At 50.9% G+C, this 22,869-nt stretch overlaps 1 protein-coding gene across 1 annotated transcript; it reads left to right on the top strand.

Annotated features, from left to right (window-relative positions):
• Positions 1-297: 297 nt before the first annotated feature.
• Positions 298-17,796, top strand: LOC136388243 (L-gulonolactone oxidase-like). The gene is given in 10 exon segments (XM_066360190.1): positions 298-556; positions 2,474-2,559; positions 4,601-4,726; positions 6,225-6,319; positions 9,806-9,837; positions 10,924-10,985; positions 14,291-14,331; positions 14,333-14,454; positions 14,548-14,567; positions 17,728-17,796. Coding segments are annotated over 10 exon segments (912 nt in total).
• The last annotated feature ends 5,073 nt before the right edge of the window (positions 17,797-22,869 follow it).

Raw genomic sequence — 22,869 nt, 5'->3', positions numbered from 1 at the left:
CCGCACAGACCAGCTGGTCAGCCCGGCTGGACCCGTGAGTGGGGTGTGGGAGGGCAAAATTAGGTTGAGTCTGTGGCCAAGGAAAGCCACAGGGACCTTTTTGAATTGGACTTGAGGCTCCAAAGAGGTCTAGAGTGTTGGCGAAGGCCTTGGTTTTGGACTCCATTGTCCACACTTGGTTGCTGTGTGAGCTCAAGGAAGTTACTTTACCTCTCTGAGCCTCAGTTTCTGCTCCTGAAAATGGAAGTCGTATTACCTATTGTGTGGCATCCTTGTAAGATCTACATAAGATATGGTATGGAGGACCCCAGTACAGTGCTCATCACACAGCCAGTGTCCAACAAGTGGGAGTCTTACCCCCAGGACCTCTGCTGGGGCCTAGAGGCCAGAAGGCTGCAGAGGAATCTCCCAGATGTGCTCTTTTTATTCGGGAGAAGCCTGGTGGGAAAGCTGAAGGCCACTTTCAAGTCTTTGGTCCACCAGGCCAGCTCATGCAGCCTTTTTCCCGACCACCTCATTCCGCCAGAGGACACCTTCTACTGGGTCCCTTGGAGAGGTGCCGTGCCGGGGTCCAGCCCCGGGGGGAATCCAGGGGTCCCACAGGAAGAGACGGCGTTGGCGAATCGAGTGAGAGAGCCGAATTCTTTATTTTCTCTTTATTCTCTCGTTAGCATTTACTGCCAGGCATCTCTGCCAAATGCTGGTCTAGCTCTCTTTTTATACACACACACTAAGTTACAATCACATGGTATTTTGAATACATTGATTAATCATTGTTTTTGTTTCACTATGGTTACATATTTCCAGATAACAGTTAATTCATATCTATAAGCTATAAATCAGGTGGTAAGTCATTCAAAGTACAGTTATACAATAGCAATAACAATATTGGTACAAACTTCTAAAAGATTAGTACTAATTAATAACTCTACTTTACTGTTGTGAGTCAAGGGCGCAGAGAGAGATTAACAGACGAAATCATCAAGGACTAGCAAAGGACCACTGCTTGCTCAGGCAAATGGCCTTGAGTTCATGCAGTGTCCTAATTTTTTTCACAAGACTACAAAAAGCTTGTTTACTGAGAAATTGGCATAACATCAAGAGTAACTTTTGCTTAAAGATACATAGAGTGCACCTGCAAGATAGCTTAGTAGCAACATAATATCAGAAGGCATTAATTGCTATTGCTTCTATGGATCCCACCGCTTTCCTCTCCTTATCTGAAGGGAAAACCTAGGAAAGTACAAAAATCTCATGAGAATGTTTCACTGAGAAAAGCCCAGCAACTGCCTTCAGTCACAAAACAATTCTCTTAGCAAAACATTCTTTTCTTGTTGGCTATGTTCCCATCCAAGGCCATGCAATGGGTTATTCCACTACACCTTACCTAAGATTTTATTGTCTAGTCAAATTTTATTTATTTACTATATTCATACACTAGTTAAGTTCTAACTTTATTCTTCTCAGAGTGTTCCACCACCTGCAGGTCAGGTATGCAAGAAGAAAGGAAAGTTTCTCTACTCTACCACATGAAAAGGCTAGGGAGGTAAAGTGATGAATTAAGTGAAGGCTGAAAGGTGCTCTGTGTATAGTTACTGTTTCCTGCCTATTCATAAGTCAGAATCTATTCTTTCTAACATGATTAATAAGAAGAAATTCTCCTACAAACTTAACCCTTTACTAGGGATATCATAGCCAGCCTCTTATGTTTATGAGCCCCGTTCAAGGGGTTTACAGGCTTTTCTGTGGAACTCACACCCTCTGTCTCATTTCCAAAGAAATTACTACAAATCTACAGGGAAAGCACGGTACTATTATCCCTGTGCCATAAATAATAGCACACCCCCAGAAAAGGGGGGATATGAGGCCAGACTAATTCAAAAGATCAAAGGGGGAAGTATCGTTGTGCCTTTCCTTTGCGGTGACTTTGTCAACCCGCAGCCATTGGTCTTCACTGTGGTGACTTTGTCAACCAGCAGCCATTGATCTTCTCTGCTGTGACTTTGTCAATCAGCAGTTTTTGATCTTCTTCTGCTGTGACCTTGTCAGCCAGCAGTTGTGGGTCTTCTCCTGCTGTGACCTTGTCAGCAAGCAGTTGTGGATCTTCTCCTGCTGTGACCTTGTCAGCCAGCAGTTGTTGATCGGCTCCTGACAGAGCCAGACTGGTGCAGGAGACACAAGTCCTGCTTTTTCAGGCTTCACTCTGACCTCATCCCCTTTTTTAAAGAATGGGTAAAATCTGCTGGAGGACCTGCCCACTTGACCTTAAGGGACCGAGGGGGATGATAGCAGGAAACCTGCATATCCCTGTTTCACATTCCCGGTGGCCCTGAGAGGTGGTGATGGCAGAGCAGGAGCCCAGCTTAGCTCCCGGCCCCAGACTCTCATCCCTACAATGGCAGGACAGTGGGATGGAGGTCAGGGCAGCCCATGGCCACACATTCGTGGTGGCCCAGCTTTTCTACTATCACAGGTTCATTTGTTACAAACTGGGCAAGGACCTATTGCTGCTTCCCAGAGATGTGCTATCAGCCCACATCCATGGAGGAGGTCAGAGAGGTGAGTACCCATCTCAGCCGTGTACCTGCTGGCCCAGCCCATCTGGGTCCTGTAGACCAGGCCCTGCCCCCAGGCTAAGCCCCCCACCCGCTCCCCCTGGCACCGCTGGCCAGCTGAGGGCTCCACGCAGTCGGGACCAGGGCTCCCGGGCCGTGCCTCCCTGCTCCAGCTGCCCTCACCAGCCGTTACAGCTTCCCGAGCTCTTCTCCAAGTGCAGACTCACACACAACTCCTCCGTGGCGTGTCTCACAGGCGTTACACACTGATAGGCTCAAAACTACATTTTTCAATTTTTTTTCCCTTACCAGTGGTCGGCAAACTCACTAGTCAACAGAGCCAAATATCAGCAGTACAACGATTGAAATTTCTTTTGAGAGCCAAATTTTTTAAACTTAAACTATATAGGTAGGTATATTCCTTATCGAGGTAGCGCCCGCACATGGTATTTGTGGAAGAGCCACACTCAAGGGGCCAAAGAGTCGCATGTGGCTCACGAGCCGTGGTTTGCCGACCACTGCCTTAGACTTGTTCTATGGCCATTTTCCATCTTCTCCAACACCATAAAGGGCACCCAGTTGCTCAGACTGGACACCAGGAAGTAGGTCACCATTCCTTCTTTACTTTTATTTAATGTCAGCAAATCCAGCCCCAGAACTTTCCAAAACCCACCTCCTCCTCTCCAGCACTGTCGCCACTCTCCAGGCCCAGGCCACCAACCCTTCCCCTGTCCCATGACCTGTGACAGCCTAGTCCCTGGCCTCCTCGCTTCCCTCAAATGTGCTTTCCGCCCTCAGCAAAACTAACTTTCTTAAAATCTAAGTTGGACTGGGCTTCCCTGCTGAAAGCCCCCCGTTGCTGTGGAATAAAACCCCAACTCCTGACTCCCAAGGGTGTGCGTCACTTATTAATATAAGTATCAGAGCCAGGATTCAAGCAGGGAGTGTCTAAGTTCAAAGCCCCCAGCTCTCATGCGGGAAAAGCTACATAAGATGCTCATTGAGCTGGGCTGCAGAGGATGAATAGGAGTTCGCCAGCGAGCAGGGGAAGGGCAGTGTGAGCACGGGGAAGTGAAGACCCCAGAGAGTCACCAGATGTGGCTGCAGGGAGGACGAGCTTGGCGGAGGGCAGAAGAGGAAGGCGGAGAGGGCAGCGTGGCTGTGAAGAGGTCATAGGGCCCGGACTTTTGGGGCACGGGACTTCGGTCTGAGCTGTGGGAAGAAGTTGGTAGTGCGCTGATAGCGCTGGACACGAAGGCCATTCCTGAGCTGTGCTGGCCTCTGCATGGTGAATTACTAACAGGACGGGATGACTGCAGGCTGATGTTTCCCTGGAGGGCTTGTAGGACCGGGTGAAAATAAAAACAGGTGTGTGGTCAAGGGAGCTTGCTGAAGACGGTGTTAAACAGATTTCTTTATTGTAGAAGCTCCAGCTTTAACCCTGTAAATGTATGTGCAGTTGCTGATGGATCCCCTTGTGGTATAAATCGTAAATCATAAGACTAGTGTTTCATGGACCAGTGACAAGGTTTGAGCAGGGTGCAAGGGAGTGGATTCATTTAAGTGACATTGTGCATTCATTCATTCATTTATTTATTTATCCAACGATCGTTAGAGGCTGCCTACTCATGCCGGGCCTGGAGTAGACATGGGAGGTACAGAGTCAAATAAAGCCGCAGTCCCTGTCCTGGAGCCTTTGTTCCAGCCAGGGAGATAGCGGAGCAGGCCGAAGGAGAAGCCCGGGCGTGATCCCGAAGGCACTGGGGCGCCTTGAGAGGCCTGTGCTGGAGAACGTGGGCAGGTTTCCCTGCAGAAAAGCGTCCAGCAGGAAGAACGCATGGGAGCCCCACTTAGGATGTCATCAACCTGCTCACTTCCTGGACCTTCTCTTTGGCTCTCTTTCTTGGAGTGGCCAGCACAGCAGCCTCTGGCCAGGCAGAGGCCATGGAGGCCTGGGGGTGCATGGCCTGAGTGCCTGCCCCCTGCAGGCTCAGTGTCGTGGAGAAAAGCCTGAGGTGGGGCTGACTCGGGCATTGCCTTGACAGGTGCTGGCCCTGGCAGCGCAGCAGAACATGCAGGTGAAGGTGGTGGGCGGTGGCCACTCGCCCTCTGACCTTGCCTGAACCAATGGCTTCATGATCCACGTGCACAAGGTGAGCTGGGTCCTCCAGGTACTCACAGGCCTCTCTTGCCCACCTCTGCAGGCCACCAGCCTCAGCCTCCATCCCAAACCCCAGATGGACACTCCTTAGCTTTTCTTCTTGGGCCTGCTCCCTTTCCTGCCCCTGAGTCCCTAAGTGACACCCCAGTTCCAGACCTGCAGGTGACCACCCCTCCCTAGAGTCCTCCCTGGGCTTGTTCAGGCCTCTTGTCAGGTCTGGACACCCCCTTGTGGCCATGAAGAGGATGGCCACCCCCCCCCTCCTGCCAGAGCCTCCTCTCTAAAATAAGAATGTCAAGTCAGACCCCAAAGAAGACTCTGACAGATCCAAAAGGACTTGCACTTGGTTGGTTTTACATGTGGGGAAACTGAACATCATAGGGGCTGGTTGACCTGTTTAAGTCACACAGCCTATTAGCAACAGCTGGGTGCAGACTCAAGAGAACCACACCAGCCCTGTGCTGAGATACTGTCCACGCAATTCAACCAGCCCTCTGAGCACCCCCGGAACCTGCCAGGGAGTCCAAGAGCTGGACAGGAGTGCCACATGTTAGCACATTAACAGGACTCCTATTCTTACCTGACAGACCCAGCTTTCCTGAGCTGCAATTTTTGCCAGAGAACTTCTGCTCTCCCCTGCCCTGGTACAGAGGGTCTGGGTTTCTCTACTATTTCCTTCTTTGCTCAGACTGCCAGTTTCCACCTCATAGAAAACGTTCCAGTCAAGATATCAGTCACGGCAGTAATTAACTCTGATTGCTAATTAGTGAGCATGGACTCCAGCAATTGATTTCGCTGAGCTCTGTTCTCAGGGTCATGGAATGAGCTTGTTCTTTGGAGTCACACAGATGTGGATTCTCATGTCAGTCCCCCACTGATGTTTGCGTGACCTTGAGCGAGTGGCTGTAAGTCTCCAAGCTTCAGTCTCCCCCTGTGAAATGAAGAGAGATTGTTCCCCTCTCCCGGGGCTGCCACGAGAACCCAGGACGTAGCACCCTTCTTACCTGTGGCAGGAACTTATTAGACATCACTTCTCCTCGTCCTCCCTGTCCAGTTCTCCTCTTTGCCTCACTCCTTTCAGGGTGAGTGTAAGCGGAGAATTTGTACTCTATCCAGCGAAGTCAAGCCCCTGCAGAAATAGACCTGCCTTAGTTGGTGACCCTACATGATTGTACAAGGAATCTCACCTTCCTGGTCTGGGTGGGCTGGGGGGAGGGCAGTAGTGGCAGTTAGGAGACCTGAACGCTAGTCCCAGCTCTGCCAATGACCTTGGGCAAATCCCTTCTCTTCCCTGCTCCTTGTTTCCTTCCCCTGTGAACAGAAGGGGTTACACAGAATGTTCCCAAAGCCCCAGCTCTGCCCATAGCCCCTTCAGGTGCTTGCAGTGGGAGGCAGGTCCAGCTACCACAGGCCGGGACAGACATGCTCATTTTCACAGAGAGCCTGGCCATAACTGGGGCTGGGCGGTAGCCCCCTCATGGAAGCCTGTGCTGGTTGGTCTCTTGCAGGTAAACGTGGGGAAGAAGCAGGTGACTGTGGAGGCTAGCATCCTCCTGGCTGACCTGCATCCGCAGCTGGATAAGCATGGCCTGGCCTTGTCCGAGTAAGAGCCACCTCCTCCGTGCCTGGATGGGCCGATGCTGACCCTCTGTGCCTGGATGGTGCTGACAGCACCCCCTGCCCTGGCCTCAACCAGGCACTCAGGGTCTGGCAGGAGCCAAGGAAGAGCACTTCCCAGGATGCACTCCCTCTGTGGACCCCTGGTTCCCCCATAGGGTACCTGTCTCCCCATCCCCATGGCTTCAGGGACTTTTATGTGAGAATAGAAAGAAACAAACCAGAGGTGAGGTAAGCATTAAATAACAACCTTGTACAGGGGTGGAAAACCATGGATTAAGTATTTCTTAAAGCTTACAATAAACAACCACATGGACCCCAACTGAAGGATATGCAAAATAAGCACTCAGAGGAATGGAAGAGCCTATTGATTGAGCACAGGGCGTCCTATCTGTGGCTTCACTTGTCTCTGTCCAATATAGTGTCTGATTGCTCAGGTTTCAAATCAGTGGGTTTCCATGGAAATAGTCAAACACAGCCAAAGGAGTGAATGTCTAACTGTGGGATTTCAACCATTAGAAATATATGACAAAGGTGTTTTGGATATGGGGGTAACAATCTTTTTGCAGCTAGAAATTGTTCCCAGGTAAGCCTGAGGTTGGTCTTCAAGTGTGGGTGATTCATTCACCCCAGTGTTCTTATTGCAGGCCCTGGACATTACTACACCTTTTCACTCTGGAAATGCTTCTGTTCCTGCTTCTCCAAGGAACATTGATACCCAACCATTTATGGGTGTCTACCATGCACAGGCCTTGTTCTGGCCCAGGAAAGGCAAAGATGAATAAAACCCAGACCCCAGTCTCAAGGAGCTCCCACCAAGGTGGATGGGCACACAAAGTGGCAAGCAAAATGCACGAAAATAGGTTCAATGTCGGAGAAGTGTCCAAGGCACTGTGGGGCTCCAAGGGGGCCAGGTGCAGCCTTGGCAGGCAGGGGACTCTGTGAGGGGATGGGAATCAGGCGGGCTCCCTGCAGGAGGGACCCCTGCGTTGAGTCCTAAAAGATAACTAGGTATGAACCAGAACAGAGAGAGAAGCACAGGAGAGGGAAGGGGTATGGGGCGTGCAGGGGCCTATAAGCAGGTAGGGGAGAGAGTCTGTGACCACTGGCAGCAGCAGGAGAGGTGTTCTATTAGTTACTAGTATTAGCTTCTGCATCCTGGAGCATCTCTGTGCCCTGTTCGTGTTGTCTCTGTCCTCCCTGGGGACTCAGTCCTCCTCAAGGGACTGCCTGCACAGGGCTCATCTGCCATTCCGAGGGAGTTAGGCTCTCCCATCCTGTTTTCCCAGGGGTCACCAGCTCTACAGCCTTAAGGGGTGCTGTGGGGATGTAGGAAGGGGTGGGAGGCTGTAGGGAAGCATAGAGTTATCAGGCCGCACGCTGAGTGCCTGATGCACTGTCTCATGTCATTGTCACACCAACCCTGTGAGGAAAGAATATGACCCCCATTGCCGGATGCTGACGCTGGGGTCTGAGGCAGAGGGGCTTACCAAAGTCACCCCACTGAAAACTCTGGAGGGCTCATGTGTGGTGAGCCAGAGGAAGCAGGGCAGTAGCCTGGTGATGACTCAGCTCCAGAAGCAGATGGTCTGGGTATGAATCCTACCTGTATCTCATCCTAGCTTTTGTCAAGCTACTTGGCCCTCCTGGGCCTCAGAGTTTTCATCTGGTAAATGGGTCTATAAAATAGGGGTGCTCAGAGGACTGGATGACTTAGAGATGGCCCACATAGGAAATGCTCCATAAAGGTTAGCTCTTGTTCATTTTCCGAGCCCTGTCAATACCTTACTTCACAGCTCATGGAGGGGATGTTTCCCCTTGTCTCCTTACCTCCACTTTCTCATGGACCAAAGTCTATTCCTTCCTTTCTGGGCCATTCTCCCTGAGGGCCTCTCTCTACCCAATTTATTTCTTTGAACGTCGTCACAGGCGTGCTTCTCTATTATCCTTTCATCTTAGTAAAGTTCTTGGGGAAGAGCAGGCAGATTGCCGTGGGATCTGCCACCCCCTTTGTGGCACCCGGGTTGTCCTCAGATTTTCACTATTACAGGTAATTCTGGGAAGAGCACCTTTGTGTGTATGCCTTTCCACAGGCCAGGATGTTTCCCTAGGCAGGACATCTATGAATCTCTTTTAATATTGCAGTCTTTCCAGAAAGAGCAAGCTCACCGAGTAGTCCAAGGAATGGGGACAGAGACAACAGCAGAGCAGCAACACAGGGTGGGGGGGAGAGCTAGGGAGGGCTGGAAAAGCTTTTTAAAAATTATTATTATTACTTTTTAGAGAGAGAGGAAGGGAAACAGAAAGAGAGAGAAACATTGATCTGTTGTTCCACTTATTCATGCTGTCATTGGCTGACTCTTATATGTGCCCTGAATGGGGATTGAACCTGCAACCATGGCATGTCAGGACGATGCTCTCTAACCAACTGAGCTATCTGGCCAGGGCTAGAAAGGCTTTGTTCTTTTGTCATCATCTTCCTGTCCTGCCAGGATGGCCCCCAGGAAAGTCTCATCATCTCTGCAGGAAAGTACGAGGCCAGGCTTCTAATCATCGTCAACTCGCTGTGAAAGCAGAGCAGAGCTGCTGGTGTCCTCCAGCCTGTGTCTTTGGGGGCCATCTGCCCCAGGGTCCCTTGGGCTGTGCTGATGGTCAGGGTCCAATGAAATACCTGCCCCCTCCATGCAAAGCCCATTTCTTGAGTGTGATGCTATTGTGTATCATGTAAGGCTCAGATCACCTTGGACCTTCCATAAATGTTGGCTTCCTTCTCCTTTAAGCTAGGGCCGAGACGTCTCAGAGAACGCTCCTAAGAAGTGGGCCTTTCATACTCCTGACCTGCTCTTTTTCCTTGACTCTGAGATCAGGGCATGTCTTTCTCTGGAGGGCTGCTGGGTACTGTCCCCATTAGGAATCTGGTCCTCATGTACATATAGAATCTTCTGCTTGTTCCGGGGCCTGGAATACTGGGCTGTGGGAGGCCGAGGAGCCCTGAGGGCCTCTGAGCAGGGGGCAACTTGGTCTCCTCCTCCTTCCTCAAGGCTCAGGGAGGCTCCTGCCTCTTCATACCTGACTGGGACCTCTCTGTGTGCCATTTAAAACAGGTTGCCCCCAGGTCTTCCCAGGTTTGATAGGCTAGGTCTAAAGAAATCTTTGCAGGAGCTTTGAGGCTGTGGGTTGGTGGAGAAGAGACTGTTGGCAGATGGAGGGCAGAGGAAAAGAGGGTTCTAGGCTGTGGAAAGACCAGCTTATCTGAGAGGCCACTGAGGTGAGGAAACTGAGGCTCAGAAAGGAAGAGAGACGGCCGTCAGACCAGCTGTCATGGTATGTCTGGAGTGTCTACCATGCACCCAGGCAGAGCAAATCTGCTCTTCCGCTCTGAGAGGCCTCACACCACAGCCCAAGGGTTCATTGTCCTGGACACGCCTAGCCAGTCCCGTGTGTCCCTCTCACTCCCTCTCGCTGAGCCCAGCCTGGGACCCGTGTCCGACGGGGGTGCAACTGGTGCAGTGCTGGGACTCAGCCGGTTCACACTGCTTCAGCAGAACCGATATCTAATTTTTTTGTTGATTTCGGTGAACCAGTGGTTAAAATGGCACTTGTAATCAGTGTTCTCTCTAAGGTGGGCATCACAAATGTACATTCTGTACTCATTTTTAATGTTCATCTAGGCCCTGGCCAGTTGGCTCAGTGGTAGAGCGTCGGCCTGGCGTGTAGGAGTCCCGGGTTTGATTCCCGGCCAGGGCACACAGGAGAAGCACCCATCTGCTTCTCCACCCCTCCCCCTCTCCTTCCTCTCTGTCCCTCTCTTCCCCTCCCGCAGCCAAGGCTCCATTGGAGCAAAGTTGGCCCGGACGCTGAGGACGGCTCTATAGCCTCTGCCTCAGGCACTAGAATGGCTCTTGTTGCAACAGAGCAACGCCCCAGATGGGCAGAGCATCACCCCCTGGTGGGCACACCGGGTGGATCCCGGTCGGGCGCATGCGAGAGTCTGTCTGACTGCCTCCCCATTTCCAACTTCAGAAAAATACAAAAAATAAAAAATAATAATGTTCATCTGTGCAACAGCGCATTCTAAGCACCCATAGTAATGTTCATTTCGTCCATAGGTGAAGAGAATTGCAAGTGAGGACACGAATCAAGAAGCAACATAGGCCTGCCTTGTGGTGGCGCAGTGGATAAAAGGACGACCTGGCATGCTGAGGTTGCTGGTTCGAGGCCCCGGGCTTGCCCGGTCAAGGCACATGTGAAAAGCAACTATAAGATGCTCCCCTGCCTTTTTCTCTCTCCTCTCTCTAAATATCAATAAGTAAAATCTTTGGAAAAAAAAAAAAAGGAGAAGCAATATGGAAATATCTTAAATAACAGTTTTATTGTTTTTTGTCAGTTATTATTTAATATTTTTTCATTAATATTTTAAAACTCATAATAATCTAGTTTTGTGTACCTCTTTTATCATTCTTATTTAAGTATTAAATGTATGAAATAATAAACTACCTTTTGGTGTATCTCTTTTCATACTTAAAATGGTCATTAGGGCAGAGAAGTGGTTGTTAAATTCTTTGAGTGACTGTGAATCCCACCACTGAGCTGGTGTCATTGGGTGCAGGATACACGACACAGGGATCAAGCATGGTACCCTGGCGCCTCAGGTGAGACCACTCGCTTCTGTGCACTCTGCTGACTGCTCGGGAGTGGGGGCCGCTTAGAGCGCTTCTTCTCTGCAGCTCCTGGGAAATCACAGGGCTCACGGACACGTCTGCTCAGCTGTGTGGGCCTCGTAACTCCCCAGGTCTCTCCCTCTGATAGATACCTGGCCGTGCCTTCCAGAAACATCACCTCCTTCTCTAAGCCTCCTCTGTCCCTGACAGACCCAAGTGACAGGGGCCCTTGTGGAGATTGGTGCACCTCTGCCTCTCAGGGACCTCCTGGCCACCCCGTGGAAAAGGGCAAGGTGGGCAAGGGGTTCTATCCCCATTGTACCGGGGGCCAGGCAGGGCAAGGGGTCTTTCCAGGGTAGCTAGTCAGGCAGGGGCCAGGACAGAAGCTACAGCTCCTTGCGGGGAAGCCCAGTGCCTGTGGGCCTGGGATCCACACCTGACCTTCATCGAAAAGCATGTTTGAAACTCCCTGGGAATCCAGTTTAGGGAGCTAGTTATAGTTATAAGCACAGATTTTGGACTTAGACCTGAGTTCAAAACCTGCCTCCAACATATACTGGGTATGAGCATGTAGGTAGGTTGTCTAACTTCTCTGTACATTCCTGTTTTCATCTGGAATGTGGAGGATGCTCTTCAACCCACAAGGAGTTGATGAGACAGCATACGTTAAACATATGGCCACCCAGTAACGGTCCATGAAGCCTGTGTCAGAAGCTGCCTTTTGGAGCGCAAACTCCTTTAACTTTCAGTGTTAGGGGGGCCTTCCTGGTTCCACCGCTATTGCCTATGACCTGGGGCAAGTCTCCTTCCCTCCGGCTACCTTAGTTTGCTCCCCTGTAAAATGGGGGTGTTCATGACAACCAGGCACGTGGGGTACTTAGAAGAGTGTGCACAGTTAGTGCTCCATAGATGTTCTTAACAGATTTGGGGTGTAAGACAATGCCCTCCCCAGAGCTCACACCCTGTGCTGTCAAGTTGCAGCATTGTTGGGGGTTGGCTCACACCGATCAGTGTGTCCCCCGCTCTCTGGTATACAGCCCTCCTCTGTGTACCATTCTAGGAAGACAGACAATGGAGCAAACACAATGAATTCTGGGAGCTGGGTCTCCTGCAGTCCAGTCTCAGGGAGCAAAAGGAAACAGGCCAGAAGCAATTTCCAAGGGGCTTGTTTTGCTTTCTCAAACGCCATGCAGGAAACCTAACTCACAGTCACCGTGCCTGGAACCTCGGCTCGCTTTCTCACCAGCGCTGGGCACTCATGCTGGCTGCTCTGTCCTTCCCTCTTTCTGCCACATCAGCCTCAGACAGTCACCAGGCAAGAGGGGGCCAGCTGAGGGACAGAGTGGGTGGGGTAGGGAAAAAACTGAGGGTCCCATGTTAATCAGTGCCCCCTCACTGTAGATAAGAACAGTCGCAGCTGAAGCATGATCGATTTTGTGGGGCCTGATCCCCAGGTGCTTAGAGCCCCAGATGGACACATCATTACCCCCACCCCCAGAGCTGGCTTCACTGCCCAAGAAAGTTCAGGAGTAACCAGGGGTGAAGGACAACACAAAAGTCACCACCCCTTCTCCCTCAAGATTTAGCCACCGTCCCAGTCCACTATCTAAGGCTGATACCACACTGATTGCCTCAGTTTCTCGAAATAATCAGCAGGGTATGGAAATAATTCTGAGTGGCCACAAATCAAAATGCACACAAGATTTACTGGCGCTTCTCTTAGGAAGCCCATCTGGGCAGGACTGGCCTTTGGACAGCAGTGGGAGACCCCCATGGGTGTATTTTATACACCAAGGCAGAGAGCAAGGGGCAGGGACCAATATCTTCATTTTATTTTAAAATTTTCATTTATTCATTGCTTTTAGAGAAAGGAAAAGAGAGAGAAACATCTATTTGTGGTTACACTTACTTATGCATTTAATGACTGACTCTTGTATGTGCCCTGACTGGCGATCAAACCCACAACCTTGGCGTATCGGGATGATGTTCTGACCAACTGGGTTATCTGGGTAAGAAGGGAGGGTGCGGACTGATATCTTTAATATCCACTGTATACCAGGCACTTAGCTGGATGCTTCACACATGCTCTTTGAGAAAGTTTATTGTCCTCATTTTACCATTGAGGAAAACAGAGAGGTTAAATAGCATGCCCAAGGTCACACAGTCAACAAATCAGTGCCTAGCCTTTATTCATTGCAGGATCCTGCTGAAGTTTTTCACTGGCCACCTGTCATTCACTGCTCTGTATCTTATATAAAATCTGGTTTTTATAAAAATTATTTTGACACCCTGACTCCCACAGAGTGCCATCATGTCCCATTTCTGCTAATATCTCTCCTCTGGTCTCGGTCACTATGGATCAGAATTAGTTCAGCTTTATCTGTCTCTCACCCTGAGCACCCAGCCAGCAACTACACATGTCAAAAGCAATTTCCATCCACATTAGCAGGTGGCAGAGTGTGGAGAAGTATTTAAACAGGCAATAAGAAAGGATTCCTCTGGATGTGGTGCTGAGGGGAAAGATGCCAGTGCTAATCCTCTGTTTCCAACGAACGTCCTACTCTTTGCAGAAACCCAGAGGTTTCTGGTTGGGTGTGGCCAAGCAGGAGAATCTGGTTCCTGAGGTAGGTGGGTCCTCAATGGCAGGATGGACTCAGCTTGGCAGAGATGGTGCCCAGGAGGAACAACAGGCAGAAAAAGGCTGCAGGGGACCCTGGTCCTCGGGCTGTGTTGGGACAGCAGAGCTAGTCCAATCCCAGATGCTCACACCCCCTCCCTCTGCCTTCCCAACGCACTCCACCCGGGACCTCTCTCTCCTTGGAGCCCAGTCTCATCTGAGATCCCCTCCAGGTAAGGGAGAGGCTCATTGTACCGCTGTGTCCTGATGTGGTGCTGAGGGGAAAGATGCCAGTGCTAATCCTCTTATTTCCTGAGGATATGTGTCCTGACTGTGAGCCCACAGGATGAGCAAGGCAGCCAAGGGAGGACCAGCCACTGGGTGTCGTGGGACCTCATGTGATGGATGGTCCCCTTCCCTGCTGGGGGTTGATGACGGCCAGACATAGCCTTTCTTTCCCCTTTCTCCCTTTCTACACCTCCCAAGACTGAGACTCCCCTCAGGCTGTGACTGTAGAGCCAGCTGGGAAAGTCCGCTTTGGCCAGATGACAGTGATCTTCCGGGAACAGGTGATACTTGGCCTTGCTTCCAAGGACAAACAGGAAAGTGAGGGTTTTGCCCAAAGTGTACGGGAAATGTTCCCTGGGATTCTGAAGTGTGGCTGTTCTCCCACTGCCAGGTGGTGGCGCCAACCCTGCTGAAGGCCAACGGGACCGTTCTGATGCTCTGCGTCAGGCAGCGCAGAGGTGTTCCGGACTGCGCAGGCGCACCTGGGCTGCCTGGGAGTCGTCCTCACCACCACCCTGCAGTGTGTGCCCTAGTTCCACCCTGAGAGAGGGACTGGTCCCCTGCTTGCCACTACTCAGCCTCAGAAAATGAATGGAGGATGTTGACAAGTGGGCCATGCTCCACTGACAGCCCCCTGTGGCTCTGTAGGCCCCCTGAATGGGGGAGTGGTTTGACCTCACCAGCCCCTCCTTGGCCCGAGGAATACTGTGGCCAGAACCCCCTTCCTGAGCAGATCTTTGATGCTCAGAATAATTGAGGGGGCTAGGGGGAGGATAGAGGTATAGGCAAGAAAGGAGGCTGGGTAGAGACTTGCCATGAGAGGTATGATGCTAGCGTGAGCTGACTGCTCCCCAGAAGGCACTGACCCTCAGCTGCGCTGAGCCACAGGATATATCCAGGGTTTCCTTTACAATGGTTTCTTCACAGCAAGGTGGGTGGACTAACTTTTAAGCTTGTTATGTGCCTAAGGATTTGGATCTAGATGATGGTGGGGGGAGGCAGAAAAACTGGCTTCTGGTTGATAACAGTGTTTTTGGAATGAATAAAAACCTGTTGGATGGATGGATGGATGGATGGGTGGGTGGATGGATGGGTGGATGGGTAGCATGCAGCTGGTCTGAAATGTCTGGCAGGCCTGGATCTATCCCTGGTAATCACTAAGCTATAGGACTCGAATTTATGATTCCAAGTTCCTTGAGGTTTGAGCTCCTCCCTCAAACCTCATCATTCAGTGTGAGCAGACCCTCTGTACAGACAAAGTTGGCAGTGATGTGAGCACTACTGAGCCAATATGCTTAAGGTGGGATTTGGGATCAAATTTTCTGGGCCTTCAACACTGGCTCTGCCACTTCTAAGCTGTGACCTTGAGCCAGTCACTTAACCTTGCTGAAAATTAGTTTCTTTATCTAAAAAGGGAGTTAATAATGTCTGCCTTAAAGTATTGAATCTGAGGATTAAATTATATGTCCGCCATGACACCCGGTCAGTGATAAATGGAAAATATTACTACCTAGAGCCTGGTCTAAAATCCTTACCATTAGAATTTCTAATGTATTAAACCACACAGCAAAGGCCTGAAATCCAGGGGCACCTCCTCAGAGGTACTGTGCTTGGTGGAAACTTGCCCCAGAACCCCCAGTCGGAGGCTGTGGGGTGACTCCGCAGCTCTAAGGGTTCGTCACTGACTTCTAGAGGACCAATGCTGAGCCTGTGGGGCCATTCTGGCGAACGAGTTGCCTGATGCTGCAGCCAAGAAAGTGGGGTAAGTTCAGGACGAGGACATTTCATGGAGTTGTCTGGCAGTGATGAGGTAGGGCTAAGGCAGGGAGTCCCGTAAGTGGGGGCCGGTCCACGTGACTGTCTTGGGCCTGCCTCCAGCAGCCACACTCCCCAGACCGGAGCTAAGGGGATGATCTAGGTGCCCTATTGGCTCTAAGCAGGGTTCAACAAGCTTTCTACATTCGGCCTGGGGCCGGGCGTGTTGACTGAGGCCTGCGTGGGCTTGGCATCAGAGATTAATATGGACAAGGGCTAGCCCCTAGGACCATGAATAATGTTATGAGCATCCACTGTCAAGATTGACTTTCCTTCAGCCCTCATGCCTCTGGTGTTCTTGGCCTTTTCCTTCTCAACTTCATGGAGGGGTGACCACTCCATCTGGCCGTGCAGCAGGATGCGGCAGGGACCCCCACTGAAGCACAACCCAGGCATCTTTCTCAGGCACGTGCTGGGAAGCCCAGGCGCCCACCTCTTGTCTTCAGCAGACCCTGGATGGTCGTTTCTCTCCCCTCGGCAGCTCCACTATCCACCCTTTCTACCCTGCAGCGTTCTCCTGCTCCTGCACTGGCTGCAGTCAAGATAACAGATCCTCCAAATTCCCTCATCCCTGCTGCCTCTGAACCAAGCACACCAGCCCTCCTTGGCTAAAGGGTTGTAACAGACAGGGAAGGACAGAAATGCAGGCAGTGGGAGACCACAAAGAGAGAACGTCCATCTTGGTCCCCACTCCAAAGTTAAGCGTAGATGCTGACATGACTAATGAGAACTAGAAGGGTAGCCAACCTTTCCTGGGTCTCGAAACACAGTATGTAGTCCAGATGGCCCAGTCAGGAGCTAAAGAAATTGTTTATGACAACCATCCAAACAGGGCCTTGCAGAGACGGCTTCAACCAGAGTCAGCCATGGGAGGAGGTTCGGAAGACAGTGAGGTAGAGTGGGCATAGTTCGGAGAGGTGTCCACGGGATGAAATACAGAGCCAAGTTCACTTCCTTGGGGCACAAGTTCAAGAGAGATTTAGGATGAAAAACGATCAGGATGTGAGGTGAGGGAGTCAGAAGAAGGAGTCTGGAATGGTGGGGCCACCACCGGGGTGGAGAATCCAGGAAGCGGAACAGGGGCAAGGAGCAAGATGATCCATTCAATATGGAAACTTGACTTTGAAGTGACTCATGTGGAAGTGTCAGGGGGTCACTGGCCTTGTAGGTCCTTGGGAGGGAGGCTAGGATGGAGATGCAGATAGTTGGGCTGTATCAGTCAGCTGGGGCTGCAGTAACATGCAGTAACAAATACTGCCAACTAGATTGCATGAACCCTGAGGTCTTTCTCAGCTCTGACATTCTGTAAGACAGAGCAGTGCTTGGTGCATAGCTGTACCCATTGTTAATGTATATCTATGAATGCATTCTTGCTACCATGGCAGGGTTGAGTAGTTGCAACAGAGACCATATTGCTCCAATATTATCTGGATGTGGGTGATAATGAGCTATATTAGAACAGGACTCTCCCATTCATTTTATTAAAAACCTATGATGTTTCAGGCATCATGGGATTAAGAGATGACGATGATGATGACAATGATGACAGCATAAGAGTATTAGTAGTAGCAGTAGCAGCTTATATCTAGACTGTGTTGACCATGTTCCCGACAGCATTTTAAGCACTTTCTTGTCATTAGTGCATTTAATCTTCATAACAATCCTGACACGGATACTGTTATTGGTCCCATTTTATAGATGAAGAAATTGAGGCATGAAGATGTTGGTTAATTTGCCTAAACTCCCATAGCTAGGAATAGTTCAAGCCAGGACAACTGAGAAATTATTTCTATTCTCTAAGCTACTCAGTTAAGTCAACATTGAAGTACCATTTTAATGTCCAGCATATTTTAAAACACATTCCATGCCATTTGGCAATGTTAGGACAATTTTAAGTATTTCCTTTTGATCAGGAGAAACCGAGGCTCACCCCAGGCACCGACTTCTAGGACCGCCCCGCCCCTTCATCTTGTAACCAATGCAATCTTTCCTCCTTCCTTCGGCGTGGGTCAGGTTCTTGACAACCTGGGCAGCCACCTGAAGAAATCAGCGTACTTCCACTTCTTCTGGTTTCCACAGTGAGAACGTCAGCATCACCTCAGGACCATGGTAGCCGCCGGCCTCATCCCCACCCTTATACACACACAGCTCACAGACCGCATGCCCTTCCGGGCGCTGGCACTTGTTATCCCCCGATGTCAGTGAGGCACGAGGTGTGAGGAGGAAAGCAAGGTGAGTGTCACTGAGCATGAGGAGAGAATCAGGAAAGACCAGAGGGTGGAAGAAAAAAGGAAGGTGGGTCCCAGGAGGGTCCAATGTGTCCGCAGGTCCAACATGTCCAACAGGCAGCCTAGATGTGGAGAAGGGGAGCTGAGGACAGAAGTGTGGATGGGACAGGATGGTATAAAACAGAAACCTGGACAGCTGGGCTAGACCCCAGAAACTACCCAATACATTGACCTTCCCTCCAACACCCCTGTCTCTCCCACCCCCAACTATGCGGATGAAGAAACAGATAGTTCTGTCTGTCTCCCTATGTCCTTATCAAAAGCTGCTTCTCAGCAGAAGAAAACAAAGCCATCACTTAGGATGGGACTAGTCAGGCAAAGACCATCACATCACTTCGTGTAAGGGGCTATCATGGGTTCATAAAGGGTGATAGCTGGACATCTAGCTCATGGGGTCTGAAGGGGAGGGACAAAGGCACATCTTTGCTTTATGCAAAACACACGTGCGTGTGCGCGCACACACACACACACATAGATACATAAGCATAAAATGAGAGGGAGTAGGGCATGGGAATTAGTGGTGTCACCAAGAAGTGAAGCTTTCAGTTGTCCCGGCGGGTGAGTCACCTCTTCACCACCCTATTCCTATGCACAGAGCCACTCCTGGGACACATCTCTCTCTGAGGAAATGCACAGGTCAGGGGGCAGCTCAGCTCTGGCCCAGAGCAGATAAAGTCTGCTCCTCAGTCCCCCACCTCTTTAGCCAAGTGGTATTGGGACTATGCCATTGGATACTAGTCCTGGAGATTCTGCTGTGGACCAGGTCAGAATGGAAGGGACCTTTTCCAGCGTCTGCCCTGTGCTTTTGAGGACGTGGTCCACCCCCTGTCTTTATTCACGCAAACTGGTAATGTCTCCTGGGTTAGAGGCTTTCAACCCTGCCTACACATTCAAATGACCTAGGAAGCTGTTGTAAAAATACTAAGGTCAGGTCCCACTCTCCGACCCACGGGTGCTTTCCAGGTTTTCCCCAGCCTGAAGTCTGTGCGCATGCTCAGGCCCCACGTCTACCACTGCATGTGTAACTCACTGAGTGATGGGGCCTTGAGTGGTGGCTCTGGACCCAGCCGAGACGTAAAATGCCAACACTTAATAACTAAAAGCATTTCATACATACAGAATAATATAGGCAACATATATAAAGCATAAAGAATAATGTGATAAGCACCATGTACTCACCACCAGCTTAAGAAACAAACCAACACCAGTATAATTGGAGTCCTCCTTGTGGAACTCCCAGATCACAGCACCTTCCCCAAGAAGCAGCCACCACCTTGACCTTCATGCTAATCTTTCTCTTGCTTTTATTCATACTATCATTTTATGAATCCCCAAGTAGTAAAATTTGTAGTTCAGCTTTGATAGTGATGTGTATCCAGGTTGATATGGAGAGCTCTACTGATTTGTTTTTCACTGTATTGCCTTATCACAATGCATTTATCCATACTTTTGCTCGTGGATATTTGGCTTGTTTCCAGGATTCTTTGCCATTACAATGTTGCTGGGAGCATTCTAGAACATTGCTCCTGGTGCTTTCTTTGTCTTGAGTATATACACACAGTGGAGTTCCTGGATCATCAAGTATACACATCTTCAGCTTTACCAGATCAAATTGTTTTCCAAGCCCTGGCCGGTTGGCTCAGCGGTAGAGCGTCGGCCTAGCGTGCGGAGGACCCGGGTTCGATTCCCGGCCAGGGCACACAGGAGAAGCGCCCATTTGCTTCTCCACCCCTCCGCCGCGCTTTCCTCTCTGTCTCTCTCTTCCCCTCCCGCAGCCAAGGCTCCATTGGAGCAAAGATGGCCCGGGTGCTGGGGATGGCTCCTCGGCCTCTGCCCCAGGCGCTAGAGTGGCTCTGGTCGCAATATGGCGACGCCCAGGATGGGCAGAGCATCGCCCCCTGGTGGGCAGAGCGCCGCCCCATGGTGGGCGTGCCGGGTGGATCCCGGTCGGGCGCATGCGGGAGTCTGTCTGACTGTCTCTCCCTGTTTCCAGCTTCAGAAAAATGAAAAAAAAAAAAAAAAAAAATTGTTTTCCAAAGTTGTTATACCGAGTTAACTCCCCAAGCACTGGGAGATTCCCGTGCGCCACAAGTTGGCCGAAACTGGACTTGTCAGTCTTTCAAATTCCATGTGATATAGATGAAATGGCCTCATAATAGTTTTTTATTCTTATTTTCCTGATTATCAACAAATCGCACAGCTTTTTAGCTTATTGATCTTTCCCATTTCTCTTCTGTGAAGTACCAATATACATAGATATTTTGCCCTTTAAAAAATATTTTTTACTGTTTCGTAGGGTTTTATTGACATGTATTGTGAACACTAATCCTTGTTGTTTATATGGGTTACAACATCTTCTCCCTGTTTGTGTCTTGTCTTTCACTTTTATGGTGTTTTGTGGCGTGTAGATGTGCTTCATTTTGATATAGTCAAACTTACCCATCTGTTGTTTGACCTTTGGGAATTTTGTGTCTTATTAAGAAATTCTTCCCTACGGAAGGTCATAAAAACCCACCAAAGGAAGCACTGACGACAGAAACTGGGGAGCTGGCCGGTGTTCGTGTCAGTTCTGGGTGTGGCTAAGGCCTTGGCCACCCTAGGTCCGGACCCAGGAACCTGGGAAGAGTCGGCCCCTTCCTAGGGGCATCAGGCCCCTGCCAGGGTAGGAGAGTGACAGATGGCATCAGAGGGGCCCTACATTTAGGAGCAGAAACCAAACTAGGAAGAGGACTGTCTGTCTGGAAGGTGTACGGAAAGTGAGATGCAAGACGTCTGAGTTCGGGCAGGGAAGGCGAGGGGCAGTGAGCGAGCCCAGCCTGCAGGCCATCACTCTGTCGGAGTGTGGACCGGGGTGAGGGGGAAGGAGTTCGGGCAGGGAGGGCGAGGGGCAGTGAGCGAGCCCAGCCTGCAGCCCATCACTCTGTCGGAGTGTGGACCGGGGGTGAGGGGGAAACGCCCCGCCAGGCTCTCTCTCCAGCCCTCCTCACAGTGGCTCGGCAGCTCTATGCAACTCCGTCTGCGGAGCGCGAGCCCAGTGAGCATTCATAGAAATTGGGTTCTAAATCATCACTGCCACATCCCAGGCGGGGTCTTCAGCCTCTGAGCTTGGCCCCTGTGGCTCCACCTTAGTGGCTTCTGGTAACTGCATCCATCTAGCCTCATCTCTGCAGTGTTGGGCCACCAGCTGAGCTGTGTGCCTGCAGGTGCAGGAGTAAAAAGTAAATAATGATTGGGTAATTGGTGGCTGAGTGGCTGCTTCACAACAAGAGTCGCTGTACCCCTGGGAGGGCAGGAACCCTGTCTGTTATATCACATTTAATCCTCAGTGCCTGGCACCTAGAAGAGGCTTACCTAGGGGATATTTGTGGAGGAACTGCCAGACGAAAAGCTGGTCCCTATTCTTTAGGAGTTCAGTAGAGGTCAGCTCTAGGGGTAATGGTGGTGGCCACAGCTGACCAGGATGGAGAGGCAAGCTACCTATCAGGAACAGGTCCCTGGATGGCGATCCAAGCTCAGCTCTTATCATTAGAACAGCTGTATGTCCCAGGGCTCAGCTCTTATGATTAGAACAGCTGTATGTCCCAGGGCCAGAGGAAGCCCCACCAGCCCAGCCAGTCTGCCTTCTCAGACACTGGAGAGCATCTGCCTTGGAGGAGCCGTGTCTGCTGCCCGACCTGCCCCTGCAGCATTTCTCCATAGCTGAGCCCCAGGAAACTCAGGTGCTTGAGACCCTAGAAGGAGCATGAGCTATGGATTCAAGTGGACCTGGACTCTGATCCTTGCCCCTTCATTCACCTGCTGTGTGACTCTGGGTAAATCACTCAGCCTCTCTGACCTGTGCCACACGGGTAGGAACAATTGGGTTATTGGGGGAATTCAGTGTCAGGTCCCCAGGAAGGGTGGCTGTTCACTAGACATCACTTCCTTGCCTTTTCACAAAGGCACATGAAGCTTCCTTGTGACCCGTCTACATGGCAGAACACAAGGCCCTGGACCACTGGTGTTATCTATAACCCCACACAAGGTGCTCTGAGCAGCTGGGAAGGATTTACGGCAGACAGCGAGGTGCCAGGCATGGGGCGAGGGATAGGCCTGTGGGAAGGGAAGGTGGCCGCTGAGCCTCTGGGCAGAGACCACTTGCAGCGGGGAAGGCGGTAAATCCAGAGAAGGAGGCCCAGCTCTGCAGTGGGGTTCCAGGCCCAGAGACCTAAAGCAGCCAGCCCATGGGCACTTTAAAGAGATTAAGCAAACCCTAGAGCCAGACTGAGCCTTACCAGACGTCTTGAGCAACTCCCGGAGAGGCAGGAGCTGCAGCTGGCAGAAACCAAGGTCACGAGCGGGATAACCAGACAGCCCTCTGCCAGCTGCCCTACAAAGGACTTGTGCCTGTTTGGGCCCCTGGTCACACATTCGAGCCCGACCCTCTTGGGGGCTGCCTTTCAGCTTCTCTGTTCATAGCCTTTAGCACAAGGCTCTCAGCCCTTAAAGTGCAGAGTAAGACACACATTCAAGGATGCAGCCTTGACTGGTTGACCTCCTGGATGAAGGATTTCATCTCCTGTCTCTGTGTCTTGAGTGGATGTCAGGTAGTGGGAAAGCGTGGACTTTGGGGTCTCAGGCAGCCCCGCTGGAGTCTGCACCATAGGGACCCGATCCACCCAGTGCAGAGACAGACCTCTTCCCCAGGGCCCTCTGCTGCAGAACCTACGGCTGCTCCGACCCACAGCCATAGGCCTGGTTCTGGTAGGGCACCCCCTCTCTGACCTACTTCATTCTCACAGCAACCCATGCGAGAAAGAGCACCCGAATCCCCACTTACAGCTTCATGCAGCGCCCCCTTTCACGAGCCTCCAATCGCCACACACCA

The sequence above is a fragment of the Saccopteryx leptura genome, chromosome 1 (assembly GCF_036850995.1).
Source record: "Saccopteryx leptura isolate mSacLep1 chromosome 1, mSacLep1_pri_phased_curated, whole genome shotgun sequence".
In the NCBI taxonomy this organism is placed as follows: Eukaryota; Metazoa; Chordata; class Mammalia; order Chiroptera; family Emballonuridae; genus Saccopteryx; species Saccopteryx leptura.
This window is presented reverse-complemented; position numbering and strand designations above follow the sequence as displayed.